The 27,840-nt window shown below is 37.5% G+C and overlaps 1 protein-coding gene across 3 annotated transcripts; it reads left to right on the top strand.

The window, feature by feature from the left end:
* Nucleotides 1-26,453, top strand: LOC129100335 (acetyl-coenzyme A synthetase, cytoplasmic-like). 3 transcript variants are annotated; one of them, XM_054609938.1, is made up of 19 exons: nucleotides 1-784; nucleotides 3,867-4,062; nucleotides 9,018-9,109; nucleotides 9,259-9,362; nucleotides 9,459-9,531; nucleotides 11,716-11,791; nucleotides 12,409-12,520; nucleotides 13,709-13,753; nucleotides 17,848-17,985; nucleotides 18,615-18,785; nucleotides 19,541-19,674; nucleotides 19,804-19,936; nucleotides 20,291-20,347; nucleotides 21,168-21,248; nucleotides 21,343-21,451; nucleotides 22,002-22,070; nucleotides 22,361-22,537; nucleotides 22,917-22,991; nucleotides 23,989-26,453. In XM_054609938.1, the coding sequence occupies exons 1-19, from the start codon at nucleotides 658-660 to the stop codon at nucleotides 24,114-24,116; spliced, it is 2,097 nt and encodes a 698-aa protein (XP_054465913.1). In that variant the 5' UTR covers nucleotides 1-657; the 3' UTR covers nucleotides 24,117-26,453. The 3 variants fall into 3 exon arrangements, with proteins under 3 accessions (XP_054465913.1, XP_054465911.1, XP_054465914.1); XM_054609936.1 differs by having other exon boundaries at nucleotides 13,706-13,753; XM_054609939.1 differs by lacking the exon at nucleotides 13,709-13,753 and having other exon boundaries at nucleotides 2-784.
* Nucleotides 26,454-27,840: the final 1,387 nt, after the last annotated feature.

Below are 27,840 nucleotides of genomic sequence, written 5' to 3'. Positions count from 1 at the left end.
AGAAGAAGAAGAAGAAGAAGAAGAAGAAGGAGCAGGCGGCTGTCACCACCGGGGCAAAAACAGTTCACCTCCAGCCTCCCGGACAGCATGAAACACACTCTGCTGACTGAAAGCAAGCGTTCAATTACATATAATTAAATTATTAAAAAAACCATACATTCTTTACGGCTAAAACAGACGCGCCTCGTCTCAGGTCGTCTTCCTCTTTTATTGGAGTGAGCTAGCTTAGCCTGTTAGCTTAGCAATTAGCAGGGCACCCACTCACCCGTGTGTTCGGGACTTAACACCTCCATGAGCGGACATATCCACCCGGAGCTGCACCGAAACTGACCTGGACTTTATTTAACAACTGCAGCTGCACACGTTGGGTCCAAACTTGGCTTATGCACGTACCATTTTTAATAAAACGGCAACAACAAGAATCCTGCAAAACAAGGAAGTCTGAATGAACTTCCCCGCTCGCTAGCACCTAGCTATCCCTTCAGCTGCATCGCTTCATTGTGCTGCTGGCTCCTGCAGCGGAAGGAGGCTTCTTCCAGCCTACTCTCCCGTCCTGCAGTGCTGATATTGATTATATTTCCATCGCTATCTAACGAAGCTGGTCGTCTTTCAGGTCACATTAACACCTTGGCAAAGAGTCAAACACACGTTTCAGAGATGATTCCCGACAAAGTGCCCAAAGAAGACGTCTTCCACGGGTCTGAGGACCTGAAGAAGGAGGCTCACATCCCCAGCTTTGACAGATATAAAGAGCTCTACTTGAAATCCATAGAACATCCTGATGGTAAGCCCACGTTATCGTATTTAAATCCACTAGTTGAAAGGAACCATGTACATTTACTTGAGCACACTTGTGATGTACTTGAAGGCTATTCTACTCTTTACTACTCCAATACATTTATTTGATAACTCTAGCTACTTTGCATATTACTATTAATACTATTAGATATAAATTAACTATTATAATGTGATGCATTATTATAATTGATCATACTATTTTTATTTAATCCTTTATTTTATTTATTCTAATTGAGATCGTGATCCCACCAGTGAAAAACAAAAACAGGCAACATGTACAGTTTTAGCATAGACAGATGCACAGATAATACAGACACATTATACATATTCGTGATTAAGAAAAGTATATACAAGTTGGACAGATATACACAAGTACAACCTTGTAAAATGTTTTAAGTGAAATACAAAAAAATGTCACCTCATATTTGTCGCAGCTCGTTTGAACCCACTTTTACCAAGTTCAGTGTGAACAAGAGGTACAGCCAATGTTAAAATGTCCTGCTGTCAGCCAAAATTGCAAGTCAGGCTTTTATATCTAACTAGAGAAAATAAGTCCAACGTAAAGCCTTATACATAAATAACATACAATGCGGCTCCCTCATGATGTCAATGAGAACCATCCCACCTTTTCATATAAGATTCAATGGTGAGTGAGAAACATATCACCTGTGATGAAGTGCACCGCAGTGTGACATATTCAGCCCAGTGACTTTACGGGTGAGGGATAAGCATGCATTTATATACGATATCGCCACAGTGAAGCGTAGACAGCATTGTAGATGGTCTTTTCAAATAGTAGCTGAGAAACATGATTTGTTCGTTTACAAAAACCTATTATGACCTTCAGTTTGTTGATAGGTGTTCCACATGGGTCTTAAAGGTGAGTCTGCTATTCAGACAGAGTCCCAAGATAAGGGGGAAATACCAAAGCTAAAGTATATAAAGTAATTCAAATGAGCTCCACCTTTCATCAATTGCAATCGATCAATAATTAATTACTTATAATATTATTTTGAAATGGGCCATTCTGCAGAATTAGCACTTTATTAACCTTAAGGTATATTTTGACACTGAATAAACACAGGGCAGAGTATCTTTACACTTTTAGTGAAGTAAAAGATCTGAGTATTTCTTCCACCCTTTTTTTAATCAATCAAGTATAGAGGATTTCAATGAGGAGTACGCCTGCCACATGCAATTTAAAGGCAGCCTCTGACGCCATAATACAAAGTTAAAGCTTTAATGCATTTGATATAGAAAATGACGATGCAAATATAATGTTTGAGCTGCAATAACAACTAAAGTAAACACAGAAACCGCAGAAATGTTCAACATGGTTTATATGATTTATTATTCCAAATTTATGCCATTTTCCTTTTTATGTTTTCTTAATCAGTTATTCAAGACATTTAAGCTCTAGTTAAAATGAACAATAGTCAAAACGATTAGTCGATTAATGGAAGATTAGTTGTTGAGTGTTCAACTGATCAAACTTTAATGGTAAACACTTACAATAGTAAACTGAATATATTTTGCTTTTGAACTGTTGAACTGGTGGATTAAAAACAGCAAGTTGAATAAATCTCCTTGAGCTGAAGGAAATAATAACAAATAAAATGTTTTGGTATTTAATAGACAAAAATAATTGTGAAAATAGCTGGAACATTATAGATCATGAATATAATTAATAGTTGCAGCCTTAAATGTATAGTTTCAGTCATCTTTTAGGCAATCATTTCTGGTTCCAGCTTCTCAACTGTGAGGATTTCCTGCTTTTCCTTGTATTACATCACAGTAAACTGACCTTTTTTGAGGACGTAATTTTTGGGCTCTCATTGTTACCATCAGACGGCCTGTACTGAAGGGTTTATTTAAGGATTTCTGGTAATAAAGAAGCACCGTGGCAGAATCTCCCCCCCCCCTGTCTCCTAAATTTAGCATTCTGTATCTGTGTAGCTATTGTTAATCAAACAGCTGCTCCTGTCATTTCCTTGAAAGTGTGGAGGCTGTGGGAAGTTCCTCCAATGCAATCAAACAAGTTTCTCCTGAATGTGGCTTTAGGGTGGATCTCTCTGACACTGGACTGAGGAGTTTATTGATTTATTTCATCCACCAGTTGTATCATAATGAAATAATGATGTTGGATTAATGTGATTTGCAGTAACGTAATCTAATGAGGCACAGGGAATGCTGGCCTTTAATAAAAGTCTCACAAAAGGAACTTTAATGAGAAGTCACAGCAAGAGGATAATGTGACACATCATTTATAAATGGTAAACTGATAGTTTGACAGTTTAAAAGTGCAGATGAATTTTTGCAGCTCTAAAACACACACAGATACATCTTGTCTTAAGTTATGTGAAAAGATGATGAAGCAGGAAGTCTCCAGCAGAGCTCATGAACAGTTGAAAAAAAGACATCGTAAATAAAAAAAACTACCTTCTCTTGATGAAACTAGCTGAAATTGTAGATTTGTATGTAACTCATTGTGGTTGATTATCTTAGGTTACACTTAATAATAATAGCTCTATTATTGTTAACAAACAATGAAATGGTAATTCATAATATTTACTGATTATAAGTAATCAATACGTTTTTGATTCAGTGTAAACAAGACATTTAAAGACTTAAGAAAACTGTGATGAAAATCTTTCACTAATTTGTGGCACTTTTAGAAACCAAATGATAAATCAATTAACTTATAAAATAATCTGTATCATAATGATGATAAATGAATATATCTATGAATATTGTAGTTGCAATTTATGTGTGTATTCTGAGCTGATTGAAAATAAATGATAAGTAATGAAATATAATAATATAATATATAAAGATTTTTTACTCCAGGGGCCCCCTTGTGATTTGCATAATTTCCACTCATGTTAAATTCGAAACGTAGCAGTCAAAACAAATGCATTACTCATGCGTGAAACAGGAGTTTACACATGAGTATTGTCCCTTTAGGACTTCACAGATGTATCTGAGATGAGCATCTTTCAAGTGTGATTTAAGAACATATTCATTATTTCTTGTCTGTCTCTTTAATCCTTTTTCTTCGTGTCCTGCAGAGTTCTGGGGCGACATCGCCAAAGATTTCTTTTGGAAGACCAAACACTCGGGTCAGTTCCTCGACTACAACTTCGATGTGACCAAAGGAGAAATATTCGTTAAGTTTATGGAAGGAGCTTCCACTAACATCTGCTACAACCTCCTCGACCGCAACGTCCACGAGAGGAAGCTCGGTGATAAAGTGGCCTTCTACTGGTTAGTGTGTGTGTGTGTGTGTGTGTGTGTGTGTGTGTGTGAGTGTGAACTGTATGCAACCCCACAAACAGTAGTCCAGTGGTTAAACATTATGACTACAAATAGAGAGATAAAATTCCTTCTTATAGACAAATGTTTCCGATTTTCTTCATTTTCAAGCTGGTTTTCTGGTATTCGTGCTGTCAGTGTTAAATGTTGTGTAATCGTGATACTAGAGGTTGGAAAGAGATATATACGTTTCTAAACTGTTACCTTTCTACATAAAAACCTGTGGAGCTAATATTAGCATTGTACGTTAGCACATCATTAACAATTGTTAGCACTATTTCTAGCTACTGAACACACTGAACGTACACACATGCTGCTTTTGACTGATGATCAAAGAAGTTACCAATCAAGTTTCTTAGTAATTGATAAATTGACTAACATTGGGTGTGAATGAGCCGGTACAAGAGAGCGTGTTTAAAGTGTGTGTGTGTGTGTGTGTGTGTGTGTGTGTGTGTGTGTGTGTGTGTGTGTGTGTGTGTGTGTGTGTGTGTGTGTGTGTGTGTGTGTGTGTGTGTGTGTGTGTGTGTGTGTGTGTGTGTGTGTGTGTGTGTTTTCTGTGAGGGGGTCGCCTCTCTGAACACAATACCAGGATTGAATACCAACAGATCCAGTGAATGGAGCTGCAGTCAACCTCCCTCCTTTGTCTCTCTCTCTTTCTCTCTCTCACATTCTTTTCATTATTCCCTCTTTTTTTCTCCCTCCAGCTTAGCCTCTCGACTGTAATATAAGACTGCATATAGCGCTGCACTTGTTCCTGTTCGTCCTGAAAGGCCACTCTTCTCTGTCTGCAACCTCAGTGCTTTTCATTTTTTTTCTCTCAAGACTTTTCATCCTCTGTTTGGATCTCCTCTCCCTCATTGTGTCACTTGCCTCCGGTCGGTGATGTGTCCTGATGCGAATGGTGAAGCCACAGAGAGGAATGCAGTTGGGCCACACAGGGCTTTTTAAAGCAGGGCTGTCCAGGAAGAGGATGGGGAGAGCGTGATTAAGAAGTATCCCTGACTTTTATCTGCAGGGAAATCTCTGAATGTTAGTAGGGCTGCAAAAAAAAGTGTTTTCATTATTGATATATTATTATCTCTATAAAATGGGAGAGTGAAATGTTTCTCCGAGCACAAGGTGACATCTTCAAAATTATTAAACCAGAAACTAAAACAAGTGGATTTTGACTTTTAGTGATTAACTGACTATCAGCTGATTATCAAAAAAAACGTTATGTTGATCGGCTAGTCGATTAATTGACTAAACGTTTGAGCTCTAGTCCAAAGTAAGGCTGCAACAAACACTTAAGCCTTTGTTATTTAGCCTCATCTGCAGATATATGATCGTCGACGTCTTTAAACCGTTTTTTTTTGGTCCAACTCCTCCTTATAATTATATTGTATTATTATAATATTTAATATTGTTTGACAAAACAAAACTTAAATGGTTTTGAATAAAAAAAAAAGATCAAACATGTTTACAAAATGTGGGATTTTATTGCAGTATTAGTAGACTTGTTTATTCAAGAAAAACAAATTTGGTAAAAAATAAATAAAAAAAAAACATTGTAAAGGCTTGCTGTGGACAAAATAGATACAGAGAGCAATCATATCCCGCCAGAGGAAAACAGTTCTTCGCTCTCTATTGACTTTGTATTGCATGAAGCAGCCTCCTGCAAACAGAAAAAGGACAACAGCTAACTGTATTTCTGTGAAGCTAAAGCATTTGACAGTATGCAATATGTGTCATAGTGGAAAGTAATGAATGTTATACATCAGACAGCTATGTGTTATTATACTTGCAAGGGCCTAAGCTAACTACAGTAACTCACTCACTAACAACTAACTTGTCTCATATGATCATCATTTTAATTATCAACTGCACCTGGTGCTAAAATAAATAAACATTTGACATGGTGCAGTCTAACGTTTTTTTAACTAGCTACAGGAATTTTGTCAACAGTTTAGCTCTTGGTTGCATACTGTGGTTTTAATTGTTTGCCCATAGTATCTTTTTATTTTCAGTGATGTCCTCATACAAAAGAAAGTGTGTTTGTCCTCATTGGTCCCTGACATTTAAACTCACTGTGTTGAAAACAGGTTTTAGAGTTCTGTATTTATAGGTGTGTGTTCTCTGTGAGTACTGCGTGCTTATGTGTGTGTGTGTGTGTTTCTAAGTTTGTGTATGTGCTATTATCGTTCGTAACATTTCCAGATAGGATAGCTGGGCAAAGAAATGTCTGATGACCTTCAAGTGTTTGTTCCCAGCATGCAAAACATGTTTCAGCAGCATGTGTGATAGTCAGTAATAGAAAAATGATTATACCTCAACGGCAAAAAACCCAAATAAAACATCAACTAATTTATTTATTTGTGTTAGAAGCTGGAAATGCACAATTGGCTTGAAAAACAGCTGAAACAATACTTGCCAGGTGATTAATAGACTAATTACTGCAGCTCATCAAAAGAAACATGAGACAATACCGACTTCTTACATATAAGCAATAAATTCAGGCCGATATCGAAAGTTCATAGCGTCTTAAAATAACGTAAATGATAATCAGAAACATTTTTAACGCCAATTTTAAAACATAAAAAGGACTTAAACAAAAACGTACAACCTATAAGAAGGGATATCATATATCCTTTTTCTTTTTTACATTTTGACCTTTGTCGATAGTTTCACAATATTTAAAAAGCTTTAAAACTGGTTTTAACTGTGCATGTGTTTGGCCTAGGGATCGCTGTGAGAGATGACCTTGTTTTTCTTATCAGAGCTGGTTAGCTTAATTGGCAGACGTTGTGTGCGCTTTGTCTGCGTTGATAGCCGAGTATAGTAGCCCCACTTTGTCCTTACAGTTTATTTTCAGATGATTTTCATAGCGTGTCGGCAGTACTAGAGGGAGGGAGGGAGGGAGTATACATCTTGCTCACCGAACGTTGAAAATTGGTCTCGATCCAGCGTGAGCTGTGATGTATTTTGCAATGAATATGAAGATTCCAGTGTTATTTATATACACACACACACACACACACACACACACACACACACACACACACACACACACACACACACACACACACACACACACACACACACTGTACTCGAAAACATGCACTTACAGATACAATGTACACTATTGACCAACTCCACTGAGGCCGCAGTGTGTTGGCTGGTGGTTCTGGATCATTTTATATCTTCAGCTCAAGCTGTAAGAAATCTTCAGTCATTGCTGCTGAAAGAGATATTTTGCAATCTGTATTTTTGCTGGTGTGTGTGTGTGTTCCTGTAATCAGCCAAAACCAGTTAGGCAATGAAGGCGAGGGAAAGTGCAGAAAAACGTAATATTGGACGAAATGTTACACATCTGAGAAGGGTTGTACTCTGCGTTTCACTTCTCAATAAAAGACAATGTCGTATCTGGCAACTTAAAAGTTATGTGACTCTTATGTCAAATAACTCACCAAAAAAAGAATGTATCTTCCGTGTTATTTATTTATTCCATTGTGCTGTGATCTGTGCACCTTTTTAATTGCTCTCTGTGACTTGCACTCCGTTTCCCCCTCTGAGCATTCTTTGTTAATGCACCCTCATTCTCTTACTCTGTATTGTCTCTTACATGTTGTTGGCCTTTCCCTCCGGTGCACTTTCCTGTTGCGCTGGGTCCTAATTCCTTAGTACAATTCTATTTTTAAGCTTTCTTCAGAAAATGTCTGCAATTACATTTTTTGTTTCTAAACCAAATGTAAGGTAAAGTGATTGCTTTATGCTTAGTGCCTTTTTTAGAGTTTCAAGCGTATACATTTTTTTTAGGAACGATAATTATTTTGACCAGAATAACCATGACATGAAATCTTCATATCGTCCCATGCCTAGTACTGTAATACTGAAGTCCCTTCCTCTAAATTTAATGTATGATTCGTGAAGGAGTATAGAGTTGGGTCACAGCTCTTTCCTCCCATCACTAACTGTTTTTCAGTTTGTAGACTGATGACGCTGAGAGACGAGATTTATGAACACGGCTGCAATTTAATAATCTGGAGAGGCAGAGCTGTCAGAACTCATTCATCTCTCTGTCTGTTCACCTAACACTGCTATTAATCTTAAAGTCCGACTCCTACAAACCGAGTGTGTGTGTGTGGGTGTGTGTATTTGTGTGTGAGGTGGTACGTGACCTTGGGTGATGCTTTTGCAAGCATGCAGTTCCTTAAACACCCAGGGTGATACTCTGTTGTGAAAAGGGGGGAAGTTGAGATGTTTCACAACTGGGCTGAAGTGCTTGATTAAAAGATTTCTGGAGGAGGAGTTTAGATCTTTTAGCTTTTTTTTGTTTGTAACTGCTCTTTTGTGTAAGATGTGGTTAAAGTGACTGAAATGACCCAACTGCTTTGCATGTGCACATTTTTCTATGCTATATTGCTATCATCATATGAGACTAGATATTGTCTTAGATTTTGGTTATTGAAATATGTTTTGCTGGTTATTAAAGGCTGCATTACAGTCTGAACTTAACAGACTGTTCTAGCTTTTCTATTATTTGGTATTAATACTTAACACGGCATTATATGCACATTAATGAACATTATATATAAGAAAAATCTCATTGTGTAAATATTTTGTAAAAGCAACAATTTTCAACCCTAAAATATCGTCGTAATATCAATATCAAGGTATTTGTTCAAAAATATTGTGATAGTAGATTTTTACCAAATCGCCCAGCCCTAGAACGGAATAGTAGTAATATTATTATTGACACATTAAAATACATGAATATGCATCATGTCAATACAGAACTAAATGATGATGATCTTTCAGATGTAGATTTTAACACAGGGACCCTCAAGTAGAGCTGAAAGAACCAGTCCATAATTGATTGGAATATGTTTGTTTGCTCATTTTTCTGTATGTTTTAATGTTTGTTTCAGGGAAGGCAATGAGCCTGGTGATGAGCTGACGGTGACCTACAGAGAGCTGCTGCAGAGGGTCTGCCAGTTTGCCAATGTCCTGAAGTCTCAGGGTACGTTAGCGGTACCCATTAAATCGACCTCATCGATAATGAACTTAATATAGCAACGAAAAATTGGTCTAATCGTCCAGTAAAATAATTTATTTCCCTGCTTTATTGATATTTACATGATCACACTTGTGTTTGTCTTGTGTCTGCAGGAGTGAAGAAGGGCGATAGAGTGTCTATCTACATGCCGATGGTGGTGGAGCTGGTGGTAGCTATGTTGGCCTGCGTCCGCATCGGAGCTGTCCACTCCATCGTGGTGAGTTAGAATTATTTGACAATAATGTCAACGTGGTAAATTATGGGTTTGAGATAATAAACGTATGTTAAACACCGTGTGCGTTGCTGTTTCCAGTTTGCAGGTTTTTCTGCTGAGTCTCTGTGTGAGAGGATCATGGACTCTCAGTGTTCGTTGCTCATCACAGCAGGTGGGTTTCAGGCTAAGAAAACAAGTCTACATTGCTTGTTCCTAAAATAATATTTTGAATGCATTTTTTAAAGTATCTTCATCAAACTGCTACTGGATGATTGGGGTTCAAACCTCACTGGCATAGAGCTTATTCCCTGCTGACATGTCCTACATCTGAATCCATACCACAGCTGCTGCTCTGTGTCCGACCTCTGACCTCTTTTGTTTTAGAGGCAAGAGAGAAAACTGTTTCTGCATGTTTCAGTTGCCTCAAAGTGTCTTCAGACAGAAAGCGTATCACATATTTGCCTCACATTATGCAGCCAATGCTTAGATACTGTATACCTGGAGACACCGGCATACAAACTTTATCTGCCTTTCATTGAGGCATTAATGGACACTAATGCCCCAAAATTCAATACTCGTCAGAAACAAGGAGGTAATCATAGTTTATAAAAAGGGCTCACTCCATATGCACTCTTCCAGGTTTTTGAAATAGAAACGCCCCTTCAGCTGTTAGCAAAAATTCAGTGACATAGGTTACCACTTTAAGCTGATTAATGAGGTTGTGAATAATGTGAACGCTAGCACTAGCTGAGTCAACGTTGGAAGTTAAAATAACTTCCAACGTTGTTAAGATCAAAGGTATAGTTTGATCTTTTATTTTTTGAATGGGGTTGTATGAGGTTCTTATCCAGTGTATATACCTACAGTAGATGGTGGTCGGCACACCCCAGTGAGGAGAAAAGGACAGGATTACCAGCACGGGAGCCAAGCAGTGTACTGCTCTAGAAGGGGGCAGCAGCCAAATGTGATTTATACACCTAAGAAATCCATATCACTTCAAGATTAGGCTATATTTAGAATATTTCCACCACTTTACCTTGCCGTTAGACAGCCACCTCCTACAGGGAACTGAAGCTGTAATCTATGCTCTCTTCAAAGCCTCTAGACACCATTGACAAAAACGGTAATTTTACCTCGCATAACACAGGAGTTGCTGCTCTACCGCTGCCGCGATTGGTTAGTTTGTTAATGTTGTTGTTGTTATACGTTCCTGGTGTTAACAGCAGTTACATTGCAGCTTTGAAAGATGAAATGACATGAGATATGACATTTGAGACACCACGTGACGGAGTTGGAAGAGTTTCAGTGTTTTTTGTTTTTTTTAAGACACCTCAGCAGAGCTTGTTTTGGTCAGTGGCCATATTGACTCTTGCAGGACATCTCCCTCTGTCTCCTCATCTAGTGAAGCTGAATGGTTCAAACAAGTGGCTGAAGGGGCTGCTGAGCTGTGACCAGTAATCAAAGTCTCATTTGCTGGATTAGAGTCCTGGGATATAAACTTGTTAATGGCCTGTGGTTCATAGAAGTCTAGTAAGCGGATCATGGAGTCTTTCATTCTGGCTGGCAGTGTAGTCAGAGTTTTATTACCTTGTAAAGAAAGTTATGAGAGCCTGAATGGTGAAACGGAGCTCAATTATCCAATGGATGTCTTTGAGTTTTACTACCGTAGTTGATAAAGTTAAGTGTTAACTACCCATAATACTACAGGGGGTCAAAAGCTTTGCATCGCTCTGTCGACACAGCGCTGCTGGAGGCCCAGGCTGTAGGGCATTATCAGGGAAATTAACTTAAAGCTGCAGTTGGTAACTTTAACAAAAAAGCTTTTTATCATATTTGCTCAAACTGTCGTTATATCAGTAGTACATGGGACAGATATTATGCAAAAAAATGCTGGTTCCTCTGCCTCCTTTTGGTGCTCCTAATGGCATTTGCAAGAATCGGGTGCCCCTAAAAGACAACAACCAATCAAATCCGAGGATTCTTTAAACTACTGTTGATCGCTGCTCGTCAACTCGTATCAAATTGTCAGACTAGGCAGCACTGATCAAATATGAATCAATATTTTGATAGTTTTTTGCCTATTTCTGGCTAGCGGTTGGTTGGCAGTTTGGTTTTAGCTCAACTGTTTTAAACATGGCGGCCGGGTCACAAACTTTTCATCTTGTGGAATGTTAAGGTTAGTCTGCTCTTCAACAGCTTTTATGAATAACCCTGTCCACATTTTTTCCAGTACCACTTGCTGCGGAAAAGTAAATTTTTGTCTTGTTAAATCTGGACTGACTGCTGAATTAATCTTTATTTTCTCTCTCGGTCACTCTCTTTATTCATCCCATGCTTTTATCTCTCATTTGTTCAGATGGTTTCTATCGAGGAGATAAGCTGATCAACCTGAAGCTCTTAGCTGACGAAGCACTGCAGAAATGCAGAGACAAGTAAGCTATTGAAAGAACGCACACAACCACAAAAAACACCCACACACACACGCACCCACCTTCTTTTTGACATAAATCTCTCCCTAGCCTCAAAACCAAACCATCCCAACTCTTACTGTAACTTTTACATAAATCTAAGCACAGCAGTACCACTTACAGAATACTGCAGAATTACACAATCAGACTTTTTTGTTATTGTCATTTGTTATTGTTTATTTGTTTATTGAAACTAACATTTTGAAGCCAGAGCTCAAGATTGAGAGCCTGATATAATAGAATGCAGCATTTTATGCTCTAATGGCTGAGGGATCAAACATTTGGGTTTTAATGGTTTTAAATGGGGACAGATTTGTCCGTAAGGAACTGAGTTTCTCAATTTTTACAACAGTTTATTCCAGTTATTATAGGTTGACCTTTCTAATAAGAAAAAGTCATTAGTCATTAGCACAGCCAAAATGACCACAAATGAAAAAGCCAAAACATGTCAATAGTGATGCCTAAGTGTGGGACTCATAGAGGAGTGCCAAAAAGCACACTGAACATTGAGAGAAACATCTTGGTTATGTGCTCACTTGTTATGAGATGTTAATAATGGCCATGTCCATGTCTCTGTGCAGAGGTGTCTCCATACAGAGGTGTATAATGCTGAAACATCTGTCCAAAGAAGCAGAAGAGTCTCCTCTGGGCTCTCAGTCTCCTCCCGCCAAACGATCCTGCCCTGATCTACAGGTAAGCAATACACTAAAAACCACAAAATGGGCCGTTCCAGACCCCCAACATTAGTTTGACGTCTATTGTTATACTGTATCATTATATCATGCAGTCCCATCATGCTGTGTCTTTTATTTGTGTTATTAAAGTTAACAATCTTTCCAAGAAAACATCATTGCTTTGCTTCTACAATGTTTGAGACATGGGAGAAGCAAAGCAGATAAAACACAAAGGGGTCAGCTTTACTAACATGTAAATAATACTCATTTGACACTCATTTACTTCCTGTGTACTTAAAAGGAAAAGATTGGTGTTATTCTGTATTTTCTTTTCTTACTGTCATAAGTACATGGAGTCGTATGGACATGCTTACATGTGCTTCTTTATACTTCTGCATAGATGTTGGCAGTACCCTAACCTTTAACACTTCACGACCATTAACCATAAACTACTATAGACTATAAACCAATTCAGTTCAACTACAGAAGCAAACAAACAAAAAATATAAATAAATCAAGTAACGTCAAAGCACCTTAATGTATTGTAGTAAAATAGAGTAATTCATCCATTATGAAACATGACAGGCTTTTATTAGGAATTTGCCTTTTGAGCAACATTCAATTTCATTTTTATTTTACTTTGACAATGCTAGAATGTGACTCATAGATGCAACAATGACTCTGATAAAGCAGGGGGCAGTATGCCGCCTCTAAAGCAGTGGTTACATCTGCATTAAAATGGAAGGAAGAAGCAGACATCAATAGATATTACCGGGAGAGCTGGCTGCTGCTGCAGGATGAATATAGCACATTGTTGGTTTTGGGCTTTTCATGTTGTTGTTTTTTGACAATAAGACATACAGGGTAAAGTCTTCTTTGCTTTCCTTAAAGTCATATTTCATTTCCATTTATGTACACCACTTAAGTTAAAGTAAGAGACTGGTATAGGCCTCTGAATTCTGTTGTAGTGTGTTATTAATATGGGAGGACTGTTACTGACTTCTCCTCAACTGTTTTTCTATGTTTTGTAATTCTGGAGCTCCTAAAATCTCTCAATTTCTCTACTTGAGGTGACGTCGTGGACCCAGTTTTTCTTTAAGTTTTGTGTTGTTTAATTTGGGTTTTAAAAAAATAACCTCTTTCCCTCATTAACTTCTCCTTCCTCCTCCTCCTGCTCTTCCTCCTTTCATTCACTCCCGTCCAGCAGGAGAAACAGACAGGGAGAGTAAAGAAAACACATCCTGTACCGCAGGTATTTTCATTCCCTCCTCCCTCCACTTAACCCCAATAACACAGTTTTTTCTTTTTAAACGGATATTTCACCCACAAGTAGAATTTTCACTGCTGCAGGTTAAAAACTATAAACAAAGTAAGAAGATCAATTCTTACTCAAGTAAATTAGTCCTTAATGACTTGTCCGAACTTTAAATCTATGATTCTATATATATTTATCTGATATAAATTAAGAAACTCTTCTTGCTGATTTTATTGTTTTTACCCAGAAACAGGAGTTGTTTATTCCTGTGATTTCAGACGATCAAGATTACATTTGTGAACATCAAATATTTAAAGCATTTTTTATTTAGAAACAAATTAACTTACATTTTGTGATGAACTTATCATTTCTGATATCTGCTGACACTATGAAACAATATTTAAATTAAATTAAGAGGTAAAACATGACCTCTAATGACTTGTCAGCTTTAGAAATGACATTTCAGATTTGTATGAACTGATGAAACAATCTGTAGCAAAATCAAAATAAGACCAATATTGATTTATTGTATTACATATTTAGAGAAATATGGAAACACAAAATAAGAATATTAAGTTTAGAGACAATATTGCTCTATAAATGTTTGGAAATTGTTACTTTTGTTCTCAGATGTTTTCTTGACCGTTTAAATTAATTGGAATAAAATGTAAATTCCCTGTAAGTTTGGGATTTGCATTAACGCTGTTTTTGTATCTGTTGTGAACTTATCCTTTATGTTGCGGTCGTACACTTTTTTACCTACTGACTTGTACACAGCCCAAAGTGACCTGCTGTCTTTGAAGGGTGTTGTGTTTTTCTTACTAATGTAACTTCTGTAACCCTTCTCTCCTTTGCTTACAAATCAGAAAGAATCAGGGGTCCGTTGTTTTGGCTCACTAGATTTAATAATTTTACTTTGGGCCCAGCAACTTTTAAACCCCTATTGAAGGCCCCATTTTTGTGCCGGCAGTATTTTGAAACTTTCAATGTGGTGGGTTAATGCCTTCCTTTTCTTGTGTAACCTGTAAATCACTCACTGCAGTGGACTGTGAAGGGCTTAGGGATATCGATAACAACAGAAACGTTGTGTGCTGGACAGATAAACAACCAGCAGAAACTCACTCTATAGCTTCATAAAACCAAGGGGAGTTGCAGATTGAGCTGATCATTCTCTCTCATGGTTATCCGCCGATATTCAGTGAAATATGAGATCAGGAAATCCGCATTAATGCTTTTCTAGTCGCAGATTTCAGATAATGTTACATTGTAAACAACCAGTCTGTGTTTAATTAACAGGACACCAAAGGTTCCGTTCAGTTACATTATAATGCGTTCAGGCTCGGTTGAGTGGAAATGGTTATCAGGCAAATGTAAACTATAAAATGATGATGATGTGTTCACATTGTCGAAGAAAACTTTATTTAAGGTCCAATTCAGTGGCTGGTTCAGATGAGCTTTATTCACTGCGCAGTGGAGACATAACTCCATAACAAGGTTGTAGAATTCTCTCTGACTACAGTAGGTTCTATATTGTAATCAGGGTTACAGGAAACCATAGGAAAGCAAATGGTGTGGGTTGGGCTAAGCTTCTCAGGAAGGACAAAGGACCTTTGATCAATCAGCACCTAAGATATGTATTCATTGTCAGTCAAAGAGTCACTTGGGTCTGACAATCAAACTCACAAGTCTATAGTAGTGGATTTACATAGGCTCCATACAGTCTGTTCCACAGAAAGAGAAGGTGATAATTACATTAAGGTGTGACCTCCTAAAGGGCTGGCCTGAGCAATCTTTACATTACACCAAAAGGTTTTACTAACAAAGGTTTGTTAATTAATGTAAAATAGTTTCTGTGTGGACAGAGATGCTGTTACAGACAGAAAGGGAAGGAATACAAAGGCAATATAAAATAATACAGTTAATACAAGTTAAAGATATAACATTTTCTTTTACAACATGTATACTCGTAGAATTATGTGTTGGTGAGTACCTTAAATAAATAAAGTTGTTGAAAGAAATGTTTTGCACAACAACATAAATGGATATTAGAGATGAATTATGACCCGTTTACACTAGCTCTAAGCTGATTATAATACATAATTGAAACTACTAATGATAACAATAATGGATAACATTTCGAATTTATAATGGTTTACATTGACTTCAGGGTGGTTGAAAAATTGTCTGGAGCCTTGTAGACCAGCTGCTTAAATCAAACAACAAAGGGATCCGTCCCATAGAATCCAAATATGGATCATCAATGATCGATAATTAGAATCGGCGCCAAAAAACCTGATCAGGGATCTCTAAAAGTTATATTTACTCCCTTTCTTTCTTTTGTGCTGATCCGATGCTTGACTCTGATTCGTGATACGATCCGAACCGTGAGTTTTATAATCCGTTGCACCACTAATTGTAAGTCTTATTTTAATGCAAAGATTTGTTAATTTGCAGGAATGTAGCACAATGTGAAAGTCAAAGGAGTGCTCTGTTGATTTCATATTGGGTCAAAGTTTAAGTACAATTTAATTTAATCTTAAATCGCAATCTCAATATTGATCAAAATAATCATGATTGTTGTTTGGGCCACAAATGTTCAGCCATACTTTTCATGAGTATGGCTTTTAGGAGGCCTTGTCTTGAGCAGGAAAATCCACTTAATATAATATAACACTGAATTATCAAGGTGCAATACTGTTTCTTGGTGATGTGGTGTGATTGTTTTGCGAAATACTCTTAAATAATTCATTATTCTAAACAAATTACATTGAAAACCATCTGTTTCTCTATTTTATGCGCTTGGAAAATATTTGCCATATTATGATGATAAGTTTCAGAATAAAATGTTATTTTTAACATCCTCATATGATTTCAGCCCTACCTCTATATCATGTGTTATTTTCAGATAACTGCCCAGCTTATCTTTTGAGTATTACACTTTAATAATCCACTATATTTACAAACTTTTTTTTTTAATCAGATTTTATTTCGAAATACACAATTTGATTTTTAAAAAAGATTACCTTCCTCCTTGTATTTTGTCTACATGCTGATACAAACAGAGCCCTGATTCTTTCTCAGTAACTTAGTTGAATATAAATATATAAATACTTTGTCTCAGGGATCAGAAGTAGAGTCGTGTGTTTTCTCTTATCTTTTCTATTATCTCAATGTGTATTGTACATATTTCCATTTCTTTATCGCTTTGTGAGCAAACTGTTAAGCCCATGAAGAGTCAAATATAAGACTGGTTAATATTTAATTATTGTTAAGAAAAATCTGAACATGTTGATCACATGTTTGTTGTACTTGAAAACACAAAGCCTGACAACATGATACTATCTTTAAAATGATGTCCGCTCTGTGTGAATTCCTCTACAGCAAAGAAAGCAGCGTTATGTAGAATGTATTTCTGTGAGTGATGACGAGTGGACTTCAGATTTGGGTCGATTATCTGCTTGAAAGGAGATTGCTTGTTTGTTTCTGGCTCATGAAGCCAGATTGATCCAAAACACTTTAAGTAATTTGTAAAGATTTTATGGAGTCTCCCTCTTTCCTAAATCTTTCTACGTATATATCTCACCTTTCTATATCTTGATCTCTCGTCTCTTTTATTTTTCGGTTAGTCCAAATATTTTCAGACTTTGTGTCTTACAAAAATAAATGTTCCCCATAATTGCTTAAACTGTACAGTATACACATTTAGTTCATGTTTTTGTCTTGTGTTAGTCTTATTTAATATCAGAAGGTAAGTGACCCAGCTCTGATTGACACACAATGAATAAAGTTACAAGAAAACTAACATGTTTGTAACTTTTCTAACAACTCTTTGTTGCTTTATTCACTGTAACTCTGATCTACAGCTTTCCCAATGTTTTGCACTCTTCTCCACTAGAATGTCAAACTAACTTTCTTTCACTTTTGTTTCGTGTTTTAGATTGTATGTTGTTTGTAGTGTTCAGTAATTGATTGACTGGGATTTAATTGATAACTTGTGTTGACTTGTCCTATCTGTTTATGTCTGTGCACGTTTGTGTACACGTGTGTCTGTTTTGTGTGTGTGTGTGTGTGTGTGTGTGTTTTGATACCAGGTCCCGTGGAACCCCAAGGTGGACTTGTGTTGGCACAGTCTGGTCCGTGGAGCTTCAGACGAGTGTGAACCAGAGTGGTGCGATTCTGAGGATCCTCTCTTCATCCTCTACACTAGCGGCTCGACTGGTAAACCAAAGGTAAAGTGAGGGGGAGGGAACTAGGGGCGGGGGAGGTGTAACGATTTTCAGACTGTTTTGATATTAATCCAAACAACGGACCGACGTACCGAGGTAAAAGCGATTTGGCTTCATATCCAAAATGTTGCCATATTGCTGAATTTTTATTTAATTTTTTAGACCAACTCCCATGTCTCGTCCCGTCACCCCAAATAGCAAAGGAACACTGTAGTAAACCAATGCAATGTGGGCCTTTCATGAATAGAGATACACTGTGTTCAAATCAGTCATTGAATTTTTAAGAGAAGAGTCAGATAACATTGGTAACTGTTACTCACATTTATCGTAATCATGGTGACCATCTCTTTTAGTTTAATCTTATTATGGTCCAAGTAGTTTTATGATGCCTTACAGGGTAACTATCAGTATCAGTATGGGCTAAACATGCAGGTAATGACCATTATGAGTACAGAAATTTCATGTTGGAGCATCTCAAGTATTTTTTACCTCCAACAACAATGTTAGAAGGATTTTTGTCATTTGAATTCCCATCTGCGACCTGAAAAGATGGTTCTTTGTCTATTGCCACTTTAAATCACACATTTTTAAATAATCAAACATGTTTTAAGCTTTACTTCTCTCGTCTGCAGGGAGTTCTCCACACAGTCAGTGGCTACATGCTCTACACTGCCACCACCTTCAAACTGGTGTTTGACTACCAGCCCGATGACATTTACTGGTGCACCGCTGACATTGGTTGGATCACCGGACACTCCTACATCACCTATGGCCCGCTGGCTAACGGGGCCACCAGCGTCCTGGTGAGTGCCGACAGAGGAACAGTGGGGTTACTGAACTTCCTGTTTTTACAAAACATCCAACTTGGCTGACGGTCGCTCTATTGTGACTGACTGCAGGTGGTGTCTGATTTTATCTGCAACCAAAAAAAGTTGACAACTACAGTTGTTTAAATACATCCGTCCTATGATTTAGATTTTGTAGTATTATGTATTGACCATTTAATACCCTTAAAGAGCTGGAAAACACAAGTATAGTTCTATTTTCGGTTTATTGAGACCAGAAACTATGGTCTCTTGAAAAAACCTTGTTTGAGTCATTTATGGGTTCAGTCAGATGTGATAAACTTCACTGGCCAAGCAAACATTGGTCAGACAACCCCAAGAAAAGAAGAAGAAAAGAATGGTTAACGTGACAGAAAACACAACAGCTGTTAGCCAACAGAGGTATATATATATATATAAATACAACTATAACCTAGCAGCTACCAAAAACACATCAGAGTAAAACACAACAAAATGGCATATCTAAATATTGTGGATGGTCCAGAAAACGTCACATTTTTCATAATTTCCTAACATTTTTTAAGCCAAAGGATCATCAGTTGCAACTTTATATTGAATCCATAAATGTAATTATTATTCAGGCTAAAAAAAGGTTGTTTTAAATGACCCATTTCCAGTACGAGGACCAGGTCTGAAATGTGATGTCAAAATCTCTGTTTTACTGTTTTTGTTGATTTTAGGTTTTTGTATTTAAAGTACTGTTTGTGTTTCAGTTTGAGGGGCTGCCTACTTACCCAGATGTCAGCCGTATGTGGGAGATTGTGGACAAATATCATGTGACCAAGTTCTACACAGCGCCGACCGCCATCAGACTGCTGATGAAGTACGGCAGAGAGCCGGTGCAGAAGTGAGTCATGACCATCACAAGCTGACTTGCCAGTGATGCTACTCATTACTATTGTATGTTTTTATGTTGTTATTATGCAAAGGAGGCATTGTTTATAGGTTTCTGTGGTACATCACGTTCTCTCTGCAGGTATAAGCGAGAGTCTCTGAAGGTTTTGGGGACGGTGGGAGAGCCAATCAACCCTGAGGCCTGGCAGTGGTACTACAATGTGGTGGGAGAGAAGAGATGTCCTATTGTTGACACCTTCTGGCAGACAGAAACTGTAAGTTATTACTTTTTTGTAAGATTTATAGAGAATTAATATACTATAATAGACTATTTTGGACAAAAATTACTTTAATTGGGATGATCTAATTTTTGGACTTTTGCATTCAACGTCTGCAATTACGGATCACTCTGTAAAAGTATTTAACTAAAGTTGACTGTGTGAACTGCTGCTGCAAAATGATCCCAATTAAGAGACACAACACTTTAGCTTTATTTTTAACTGCCTCACTCAGAAGCAGTGAATGCAAACTCCTGCAGCTTCCAGCAGGAGGCAGTAGAGCCAACAGTTCAATCCCACCATGTTGGATAAAAAACCGTTTCTAACTTGTTGTGGTTTTCTGGCCTTCAGGGTGGACATGTGCTGACTCCTCTACCTGCAGCAACACCCATGAAACCTGGATCTGCTGTGAGTGAACGATTTACAAAATAAACACACTCAATATTCTACTTCACTTCAACATTGAGATGCAATGCAAATGTATTAGTACAACATAATATATGATGTTCTAATATATATAATATAATATCTTTAAATCTTTTAACTGTCACTGCAGTGCCACCGTTACGTTAGTTGATACAACTGCTCACCTGTTAAGTGTGTGGTTATTAAATTCAATAAAAAAAAAAAGCAAAAAGCATCCACCCCATTAAGTCAATGTTAAGTCTATGGTTAGGTTTTGAGTTATTTGCTATTTGCAATGTTAGCAAATGTGCATCTTTAGCAAAAAAAGTATATACCAAGGGCCTGTGCCAAAAAGCTCTTATGATATCATCCAGCTCACTTGATGGATTTGCTCACACACACACTCCTTAAACCTACAAATGTCCGACTATTGCTTTCCATAAAAGGTTGGAGATTGTTGTTATATTGATGCCTTTTGTCGTGAAATGTTGCGCTAAATATTTATGTGGAGGGCTTCTCGGTAGCAGTGTTGTGTGTAAAATGTGAAAAAACATAAAAGCTTCTAATTTCACAAATTTGTAGTTTTATAAGGAATTAAAAATTCTGAGACCAACATTTGTTTGTTACAGTCTTTAGTTTTGGTTAATGCACAACTTGTTTAACATGTAAGCAAAGTAAGGGGGCGCGGCAGTAAATCCTAGATTACTGTAGATCTCATTTAACACAAGCCTCGACTAAAAATCCAATGTTGAAGTCAAAAGAAACAAATGGTATACAGTGAAGAAGTTCAACATGTGCCATCTTTTCTTTTGCTGTTCTCCAGACATTCCCGTTCTTCGGAGTAGTGCCGGCCATCTTGAATGAGTCAGGAGAGGAGCTGGAGGGACCGAGTGAAGGATACCTGGTTAGGACGATTATCACCACGTCTTGAGATGATCTTTCACTCTTTGACTCATCATGTGTGTTGATCCGTTGATGCTTCTTCTGCCTCCAAACAGGTATTCAAGCAGCCGTGGCCCGGAGTGATGAGGACGGTGTACGGAAACCAGCAGAGGTTTGAAACCGTCTACTTCAAGAAGTTCCCTGGATACTACGTCACAGGAGACGGTGAGAGACCAGGAGATTATATTCCTACTACAGAAGCAGATTCTAAAATCATGACTGTGTCCCTTTCTTAGACCTCCTATCTAAAAAAAAAAAATGTATTGTTCTATCAGCCCTCGTCCTGTTCTGCTGTATCTTTGATTGAATTTTGGAAGATCTATGACGTACTAATTGTAGATTGCTAACTTGGAAAATCCTAAAGTTAAATTCCAATCAAGTGAAGTCAATTTCATTTATATAGCTCAAGAGATCTTTTACTAAACGCAGATAGGAAACATGTTTCTTTAATACAAAAAATCCTAAATGTCATCCTAAACTGAGATAAGATAAGATTTCAGACTTTTAAATTTATATTGAATCTATATTATCTCATACTATGATGTATTATAATTTACTCTATAACCTTTATCTGGTTCTTCCACTAAATATTTCTACATTTTTGTCCTTTATTTTCTCACTACAGTCTTTGCTAAAACCACGTATGCTACTGCTAAATTGTGTTGGAAGCTTTGCGTTAACAACACCTGTTTATATTTACTTTTTTAATGTACAGGTTGCCGTAGAGACAAGGATGGCTACTACTGGATAACGGGGAGGATAGACGACATGCTGAATGTCTCTGGTAAGACTTATCCTTAAGTTTATAATTAAAATGACCTAAATCAGGTGTTTGTGTCTGTTAGTAAACTGTCTTCATATCACTGGCTTCTTTACTTTTTTCCCTCAATTTTAATGTGTTTTCTTGGGGGGAGATTATTAATCCAAAAACAAAATAAGCATTTAACGGGAGTTTCTTGCTAGTTTTTCTACTCTTGTGTTCCTGGTGAAATTAATTCTCTCCGTAAAAATTTAGAAAAGATTTACATTCTGAGATCCGTTACCCAACCTCCATTTTGTCTCTTTTCCCTACAGGTCACTTGTTGAGTACAGCGGAGGTGGAGTCGGCTCTGGGGGAGCACGAGTCCGTTGCAGAGGCTGCTGTTGTGGGCAGACCTCACCCTGTCAAAGGAGAGAGCCTCTACTGCTTCGTAACTCTCACTGATGGAGTAACGTACAACCGCACGCTGGAGGCAGAGCTAAAAAAACAAGGTCAGTAAACACGGGGTAGTTGGGGAAGGGTCCGTCAAAGTATTTTTATATAGTTTATTGTTCTTGTCGGGAAGGAAGAGCTTTATGGGACACCAGAAGTCTCCACTGAAACACCCAATATTTTTTGGGTGTAAAGAAAAAGGAGGAAATGTATACAATCAACCCACGATGCGATCCCACTGCACAGATACGAATGAAGAAAATAAAATATGCAAAGAAAAGTACTTCATTTAAGGTTTACCAAACCATTTCTCCCAAAGTTTATGTCGTTATATTCTTTATAAAATCTATAGTGAAACCTGGTTTCAGTGAAACTTTATGGAAGTCAGATTGTGTGTGTGTCAAATGTGATTTTATTTTTTATGTTTGGTGTCCACAGTGCGGGAGAAGATCGGTGCCATCGCAACACCAGACTACATCCAGAATGCTCCAGGACTCCCCAAGACCAGATCTGGTAAAGTTACCAAAGCTTTAGAAAATCCAAATGATTGATGGAAACGGGTTGTTTTGTTTAGCTATACTCGAGACACAAGTATTAGAGATGCAACAAAACCATTGATGCAACAAAACCGTAGTTTCATTATTGTTTAAAGGATCAGTATTATAATTTTGACTGGTGTTCACAGTGTTTGGATTCTTTACTGCTACAATACATGTTTTAAGCCTGCTGCTCTTCCTCAGGCCTGTGGTCTCTTTCCCTGAATTTATAATCTTTAAACTTCTTTGTGTGGAACTTCATGTACGGTAACATGAAGCCATGAGGAATGTAGGCTTTGGGAGTAACAGATCACATGATGGAGAACAGAGTTAGGATACAATATAAGGGAGCTATATTCTCTTACAGTTCGAGAAAACTAAGACGTAATCAGAATACCGTTACATTAACTAAAGATGGCGAGTACAAGCAGGATTACAATAAAAAAATTAAATTAAAAAATATATACTACCATAAAAAAATCCTTTGATTTGTGGCTACAAAGCGGTAAAATAACTTTCACCCTGGTTTACCCCTCCTCTTGTTTGCTTTGGGTCTCATCAGCTCTTAAATGGAGATGCTTCAGTTATATAGATTTGTTAGAAATAAGGTGAAATCTGAACATGTCACTCAGACACTATTAAGCTTGTCAGAGTCAGCAAAATATAATTAATTCAACACCAAATCCACCTGTTAAAGTTATTTTCTCATATTTTATACTCTTAATTGATGGTTGCAGTCTATAGTGGTCATTCCAACAGTAGCTATTACTATTTTTTCAGAGTAAAATAAAGTAAACTACCCTCTAGTTTAAAATAAGTTGCTGCTAAAAAATGTACAAGCTTTATTTATAATATTAAAATAGATATCAAAATAGAATATAATAAAAAAATTATAAAAAACATTATAATTTTAGATATTATATATTTATAATATTAAACATATCTTACCATAATCACCTCTCTGCTACTCACAGGTAAGATCATGCGACGGTTGCTCCGCAAAATCGCCTGTGACGAACGAGACCTGGGCGACATCTCCACGCTGGCCGACTCCTCCGTGGTCGAGCAGCTCTTCCAGAACAGATGCTGCACCGGCGTGTGACGGCCTCCAGGATCCACGCAGGGAGGCTTCGACTTCAGCCGCAAAACCAGCGGCCACAAATGCAACCATGGGAGAAGAAGAAGAAGAAGAGGAGGAGGAGGAGGAGGCGGAGAAATCCCCAGGACTTGGTCTTGTCCAACAAACAACCTTTAGCTCCTGATGAGTTTGGCCATTATGCAGCAGAGCCTGTGTTTAAAATGACCCCACTGTCCTTTAATGTCAGAACAATCAGCAGCAGGGAGAGACACAACATCTGTCTGGTTACTGGTAGATGTCACCCACTTCTGTAGACGTAGTTATCATTTTAGCAACAGCAAACGAAGGCATCGGTGTGTCGGACAGCGAGAAGCCAGAGGTTGTTTTCTGTGAAAGACCGTCCTGCAGTCCAACTCTGTTGAAGACGTAGAACAGGGTAACACTTCCTTTGGTTTTATCCTAGTGTTTCAGCCAATAATACACAGCAATATCTGCTACTCGACAGCTCAGTAAAAGTGTAAATTCAATATTTTTACATTAGTTTTCTGGTGGTTAAAGCGTCTTCACACTGGAATGAGGCTAATGTGAAGTGCTACCTGTGACTGCCCTGTTTAATTCAACAAGCTGTCTTCTCCCCTCTCTCGCTGCCATAGTACTGTTATGTACACTGATGATTACGCTCAATATTTCTACTACCTTTAATTTCTAATGTAATTTTCTAAAATACACTTTGATTTGTGTCTTTTTTTTATTTTTTAATCCACCTGATTTTTGATATAGGATTTCTTTATGTGTGCTTGTATGTTCCTTCTCTTCTTTGTGTTTAAGTTTCAAGGTGCTCTATAAGATTGCTCTTCTTTAAGTCTGGTGGAAACTGGGAAGGTAATGCTCAGCGTCGCGTAGCTCAGGACATGTCACACGATCGATTCCTCTCACAAAAGCCCCGAAACCAGCTGCAGCTCTAATGTTAAAAATCAGGAAGTGTTTCCAAATATCTCCAAAACAAAACTTTTTTTAAACCAAATCTTCTCATAATTAAAGGGACAATTTAAAGGGATTTATCTGTCCTCTTGCAAGTCTAGAGTGTTTTGGTTTGAGTTGCCTAGTTTTGGCTGCGTGTAAAATGGAACAAGATGGCCATCGTCTTGTGGAACTCCACCCTTCAACCTTGTCACTGCACAGGAGGAATCTACTGTCTACTCGTGGACAGGAGGCTCGTGCTTGGTGAGCTAGCAGTATTGGTTATCCACTCATAGCCGACGCACGCTTCCCCCATGTGTCTAGACTCCATGTTTCATTGTTAAATCAGACTTTTCAAAGTTGTCTTTGATTAAAATAAGGTACCAAAGGTAATCCCTAGTATGATTTTAATTTTGTAAAATTATCTCCTAGAGTCTAGATCATGATACGGTACCATCATAAAAAAAAAAAACAGAGCTAAGGCTTAGTTAAGATTGAGACATCATTGGTGTCTTTATTCGCGGCTTTATTGCATTTTCCTGTCTGAAAGAGAACACCCGAGTATTTAAGCTAAGAAGCTCAGAAAAGTTGATCTTGAAGGATGAGGCTGGTGGTATTCTATGTTTTTATTATTGTCTTTCAACATGTTCCATGAAAAGACCAAAACCAACAATGGGTTCGTCCTTGTCTAAATATTTTCTCACTTCCTGTCTGCGGCTATCAGCTTCAAGCCCTTGTTGTTTGTTTGGATCTTTTTATGGGATTCATTGACAATAAGAAAAATATATATAATACCACTTGGCTTCCCCCGTCGTTATTTTTTTTTTTTAGTAATTTTTTAAGATATTGAGGGAGAAAAGTTTGATTTTACAAGCAAAAGCCTACATCTTTGACTTCATTCCTCCTTTATTAAGAGACTGAAGTCAAGGTTAAAGAAACAATCATGTCATAAAATGTGTCAAAATCAACTTAACATCTGAAGTCTGAGCTCATTTGGGCCTTTAAAGGTTTCTCCTCATAGTTTCTGCTGTAGAGGATAGCTGTGATTTGTGAGAATAATTTAATTTGAGCGCGATGAACCAGAAGCAGGATCTCATACCGATCTCATCAGTTTTTCATCATCTTTTTGCATTTGTTGCTGTTTGTGTTTCAATGTGCCAACATAAGTAACAGTGGGGCTGGGTGTATAAAGCTAATAATTGTATCTAATGTTCAAGAAAAAAAAAGTACAGATGCTTATTTGATTTAGAAGATTTTTATTTTTGCTTGTACAATAACTGGTGAAAGAAAGAGAATTTTGCTGTTTGTATTTTTTTTTTTCTCTGTTCATTCTCAGTTTTATCATTTCTCTGTATCAAAGTGTATGCGATGACAGTAAATGGACATGACTACTGCCCCTCATACTCTGTCACTGGCTGGTCCTTTAAACGTCTGAGTATTTGATGTGTTTTTTGCAACAACAAAAAAAATAATTAAGTTAATGTCTGTTCTGGACCTCCTTGAGAACGAGATGGTACATCTCAAGAAGTTAATGCTGATATAAAATACATTTCAATATCATGTCATGACATGTATATCAAGATATTTTCAGCCATATTGCCCAGATTTACATTTACATTTTACTAACCATCAAGATTTCTATATTGGACTGACTTTATAAGTTTGTAACATTTCCAGTAAATAAATGTGTTCCTGTCAGGCCCACATTAGCCTGCTCATTAGCCTCATTCAAACAGTGGGTGAGAAGTAACTGGTTCTCTTTACATAGCAGTTCTTGACCTATTTAAATAGAGTTGTAAATAATTAATTTTACTACAACCTTTGCCCATGACGATATAGTCATAAACTGTCAAAATGACTGCATGAGGTAGATGACTCAAGTTCAGCAGGTATTATCCTCAAACTTTTGCTCTATTAGATATGTGTAACACCAGTTTTTCAAACTGCCCCAACCTGCCATACATGTTAGTACAAGAGAAAAACATGCTTACATGACTCGACAGGTTGGGTAAAAAGTGAGAGCCAAGAAAAAGCACTAATACTATGTACTATATGTATGCTCTTTTATATTCATTTGACACCAATTTTAGAACTTTGCCCAAAAAACTTTATTGATTTCCATTCAGCCGCTTGAGTTTCAGGGTCCTGGTGTTGTGAACGCTGGTTCACTGTCACACTGGGGTCATGGCGTACCGGGACACTTGAAATCTGAGCCATTGTTATTAGTTTCACCTGTACTTTTCCTACTATGTCAAGTCAAAATGCCTGCAGTGAAAATGCCCTGTGTAACAGTAAGCTTTATATACCAAAACCTCATAGAAACAGTGTCTACCCCATGACCACTTTAATGAATTACTACAAATTCCTTCTCCGGTGTGAGGGTCCGAGGACGCAGGATGTCATATGTTGTACACATTGTAAAGCCTGCTGAGGCAGATTTGTGTTTGTGACATTGGCGGATATAGATAAAATTGAAGTGAATAGAATATTTCATGTCATTCAGGCAGGAATATCTGGAGGGGATAACTTGTGTGCGATTGTCTTTCATCATTTATTTTCACTGCTCTTCTTACATTACTGCCTCTGTTCGGATTCAATGAATCACTTTTCATCTACTGTATCAATATCAAAGCCATTTGACCTGACTAGAATAAAATAATTTCAGTCAAAGTTGAGGTGGACACAGGGTTTCTAAATTACTTTGGGAGAATGTGAAATGTTCTGTCTCCTTTCATTCCCTTTCCTGTAACATAAATACCCACACACAAGACTGACTCTGCAGTTTAAT

This window comes from Anoplopoma fimbria, chromosome 12 (assembly GCF_027596085.1).
Source record: "Anoplopoma fimbria isolate UVic2021 breed Golden Eagle Sablefish chromosome 12, Afim_UVic_2022, whole genome shotgun sequence".
In the NCBI taxonomy this organism is placed as follows: domain Eukaryota; kingdom Metazoa; phylum Chordata; class Actinopteri; order Perciformes; family Anoplopomatidae; genus Anoplopoma; species Anoplopoma fimbria.
Note: the sequence above shows the minus strand (reverse complement) of the source record. Positions and strands in the feature narration are given on the sequence as shown.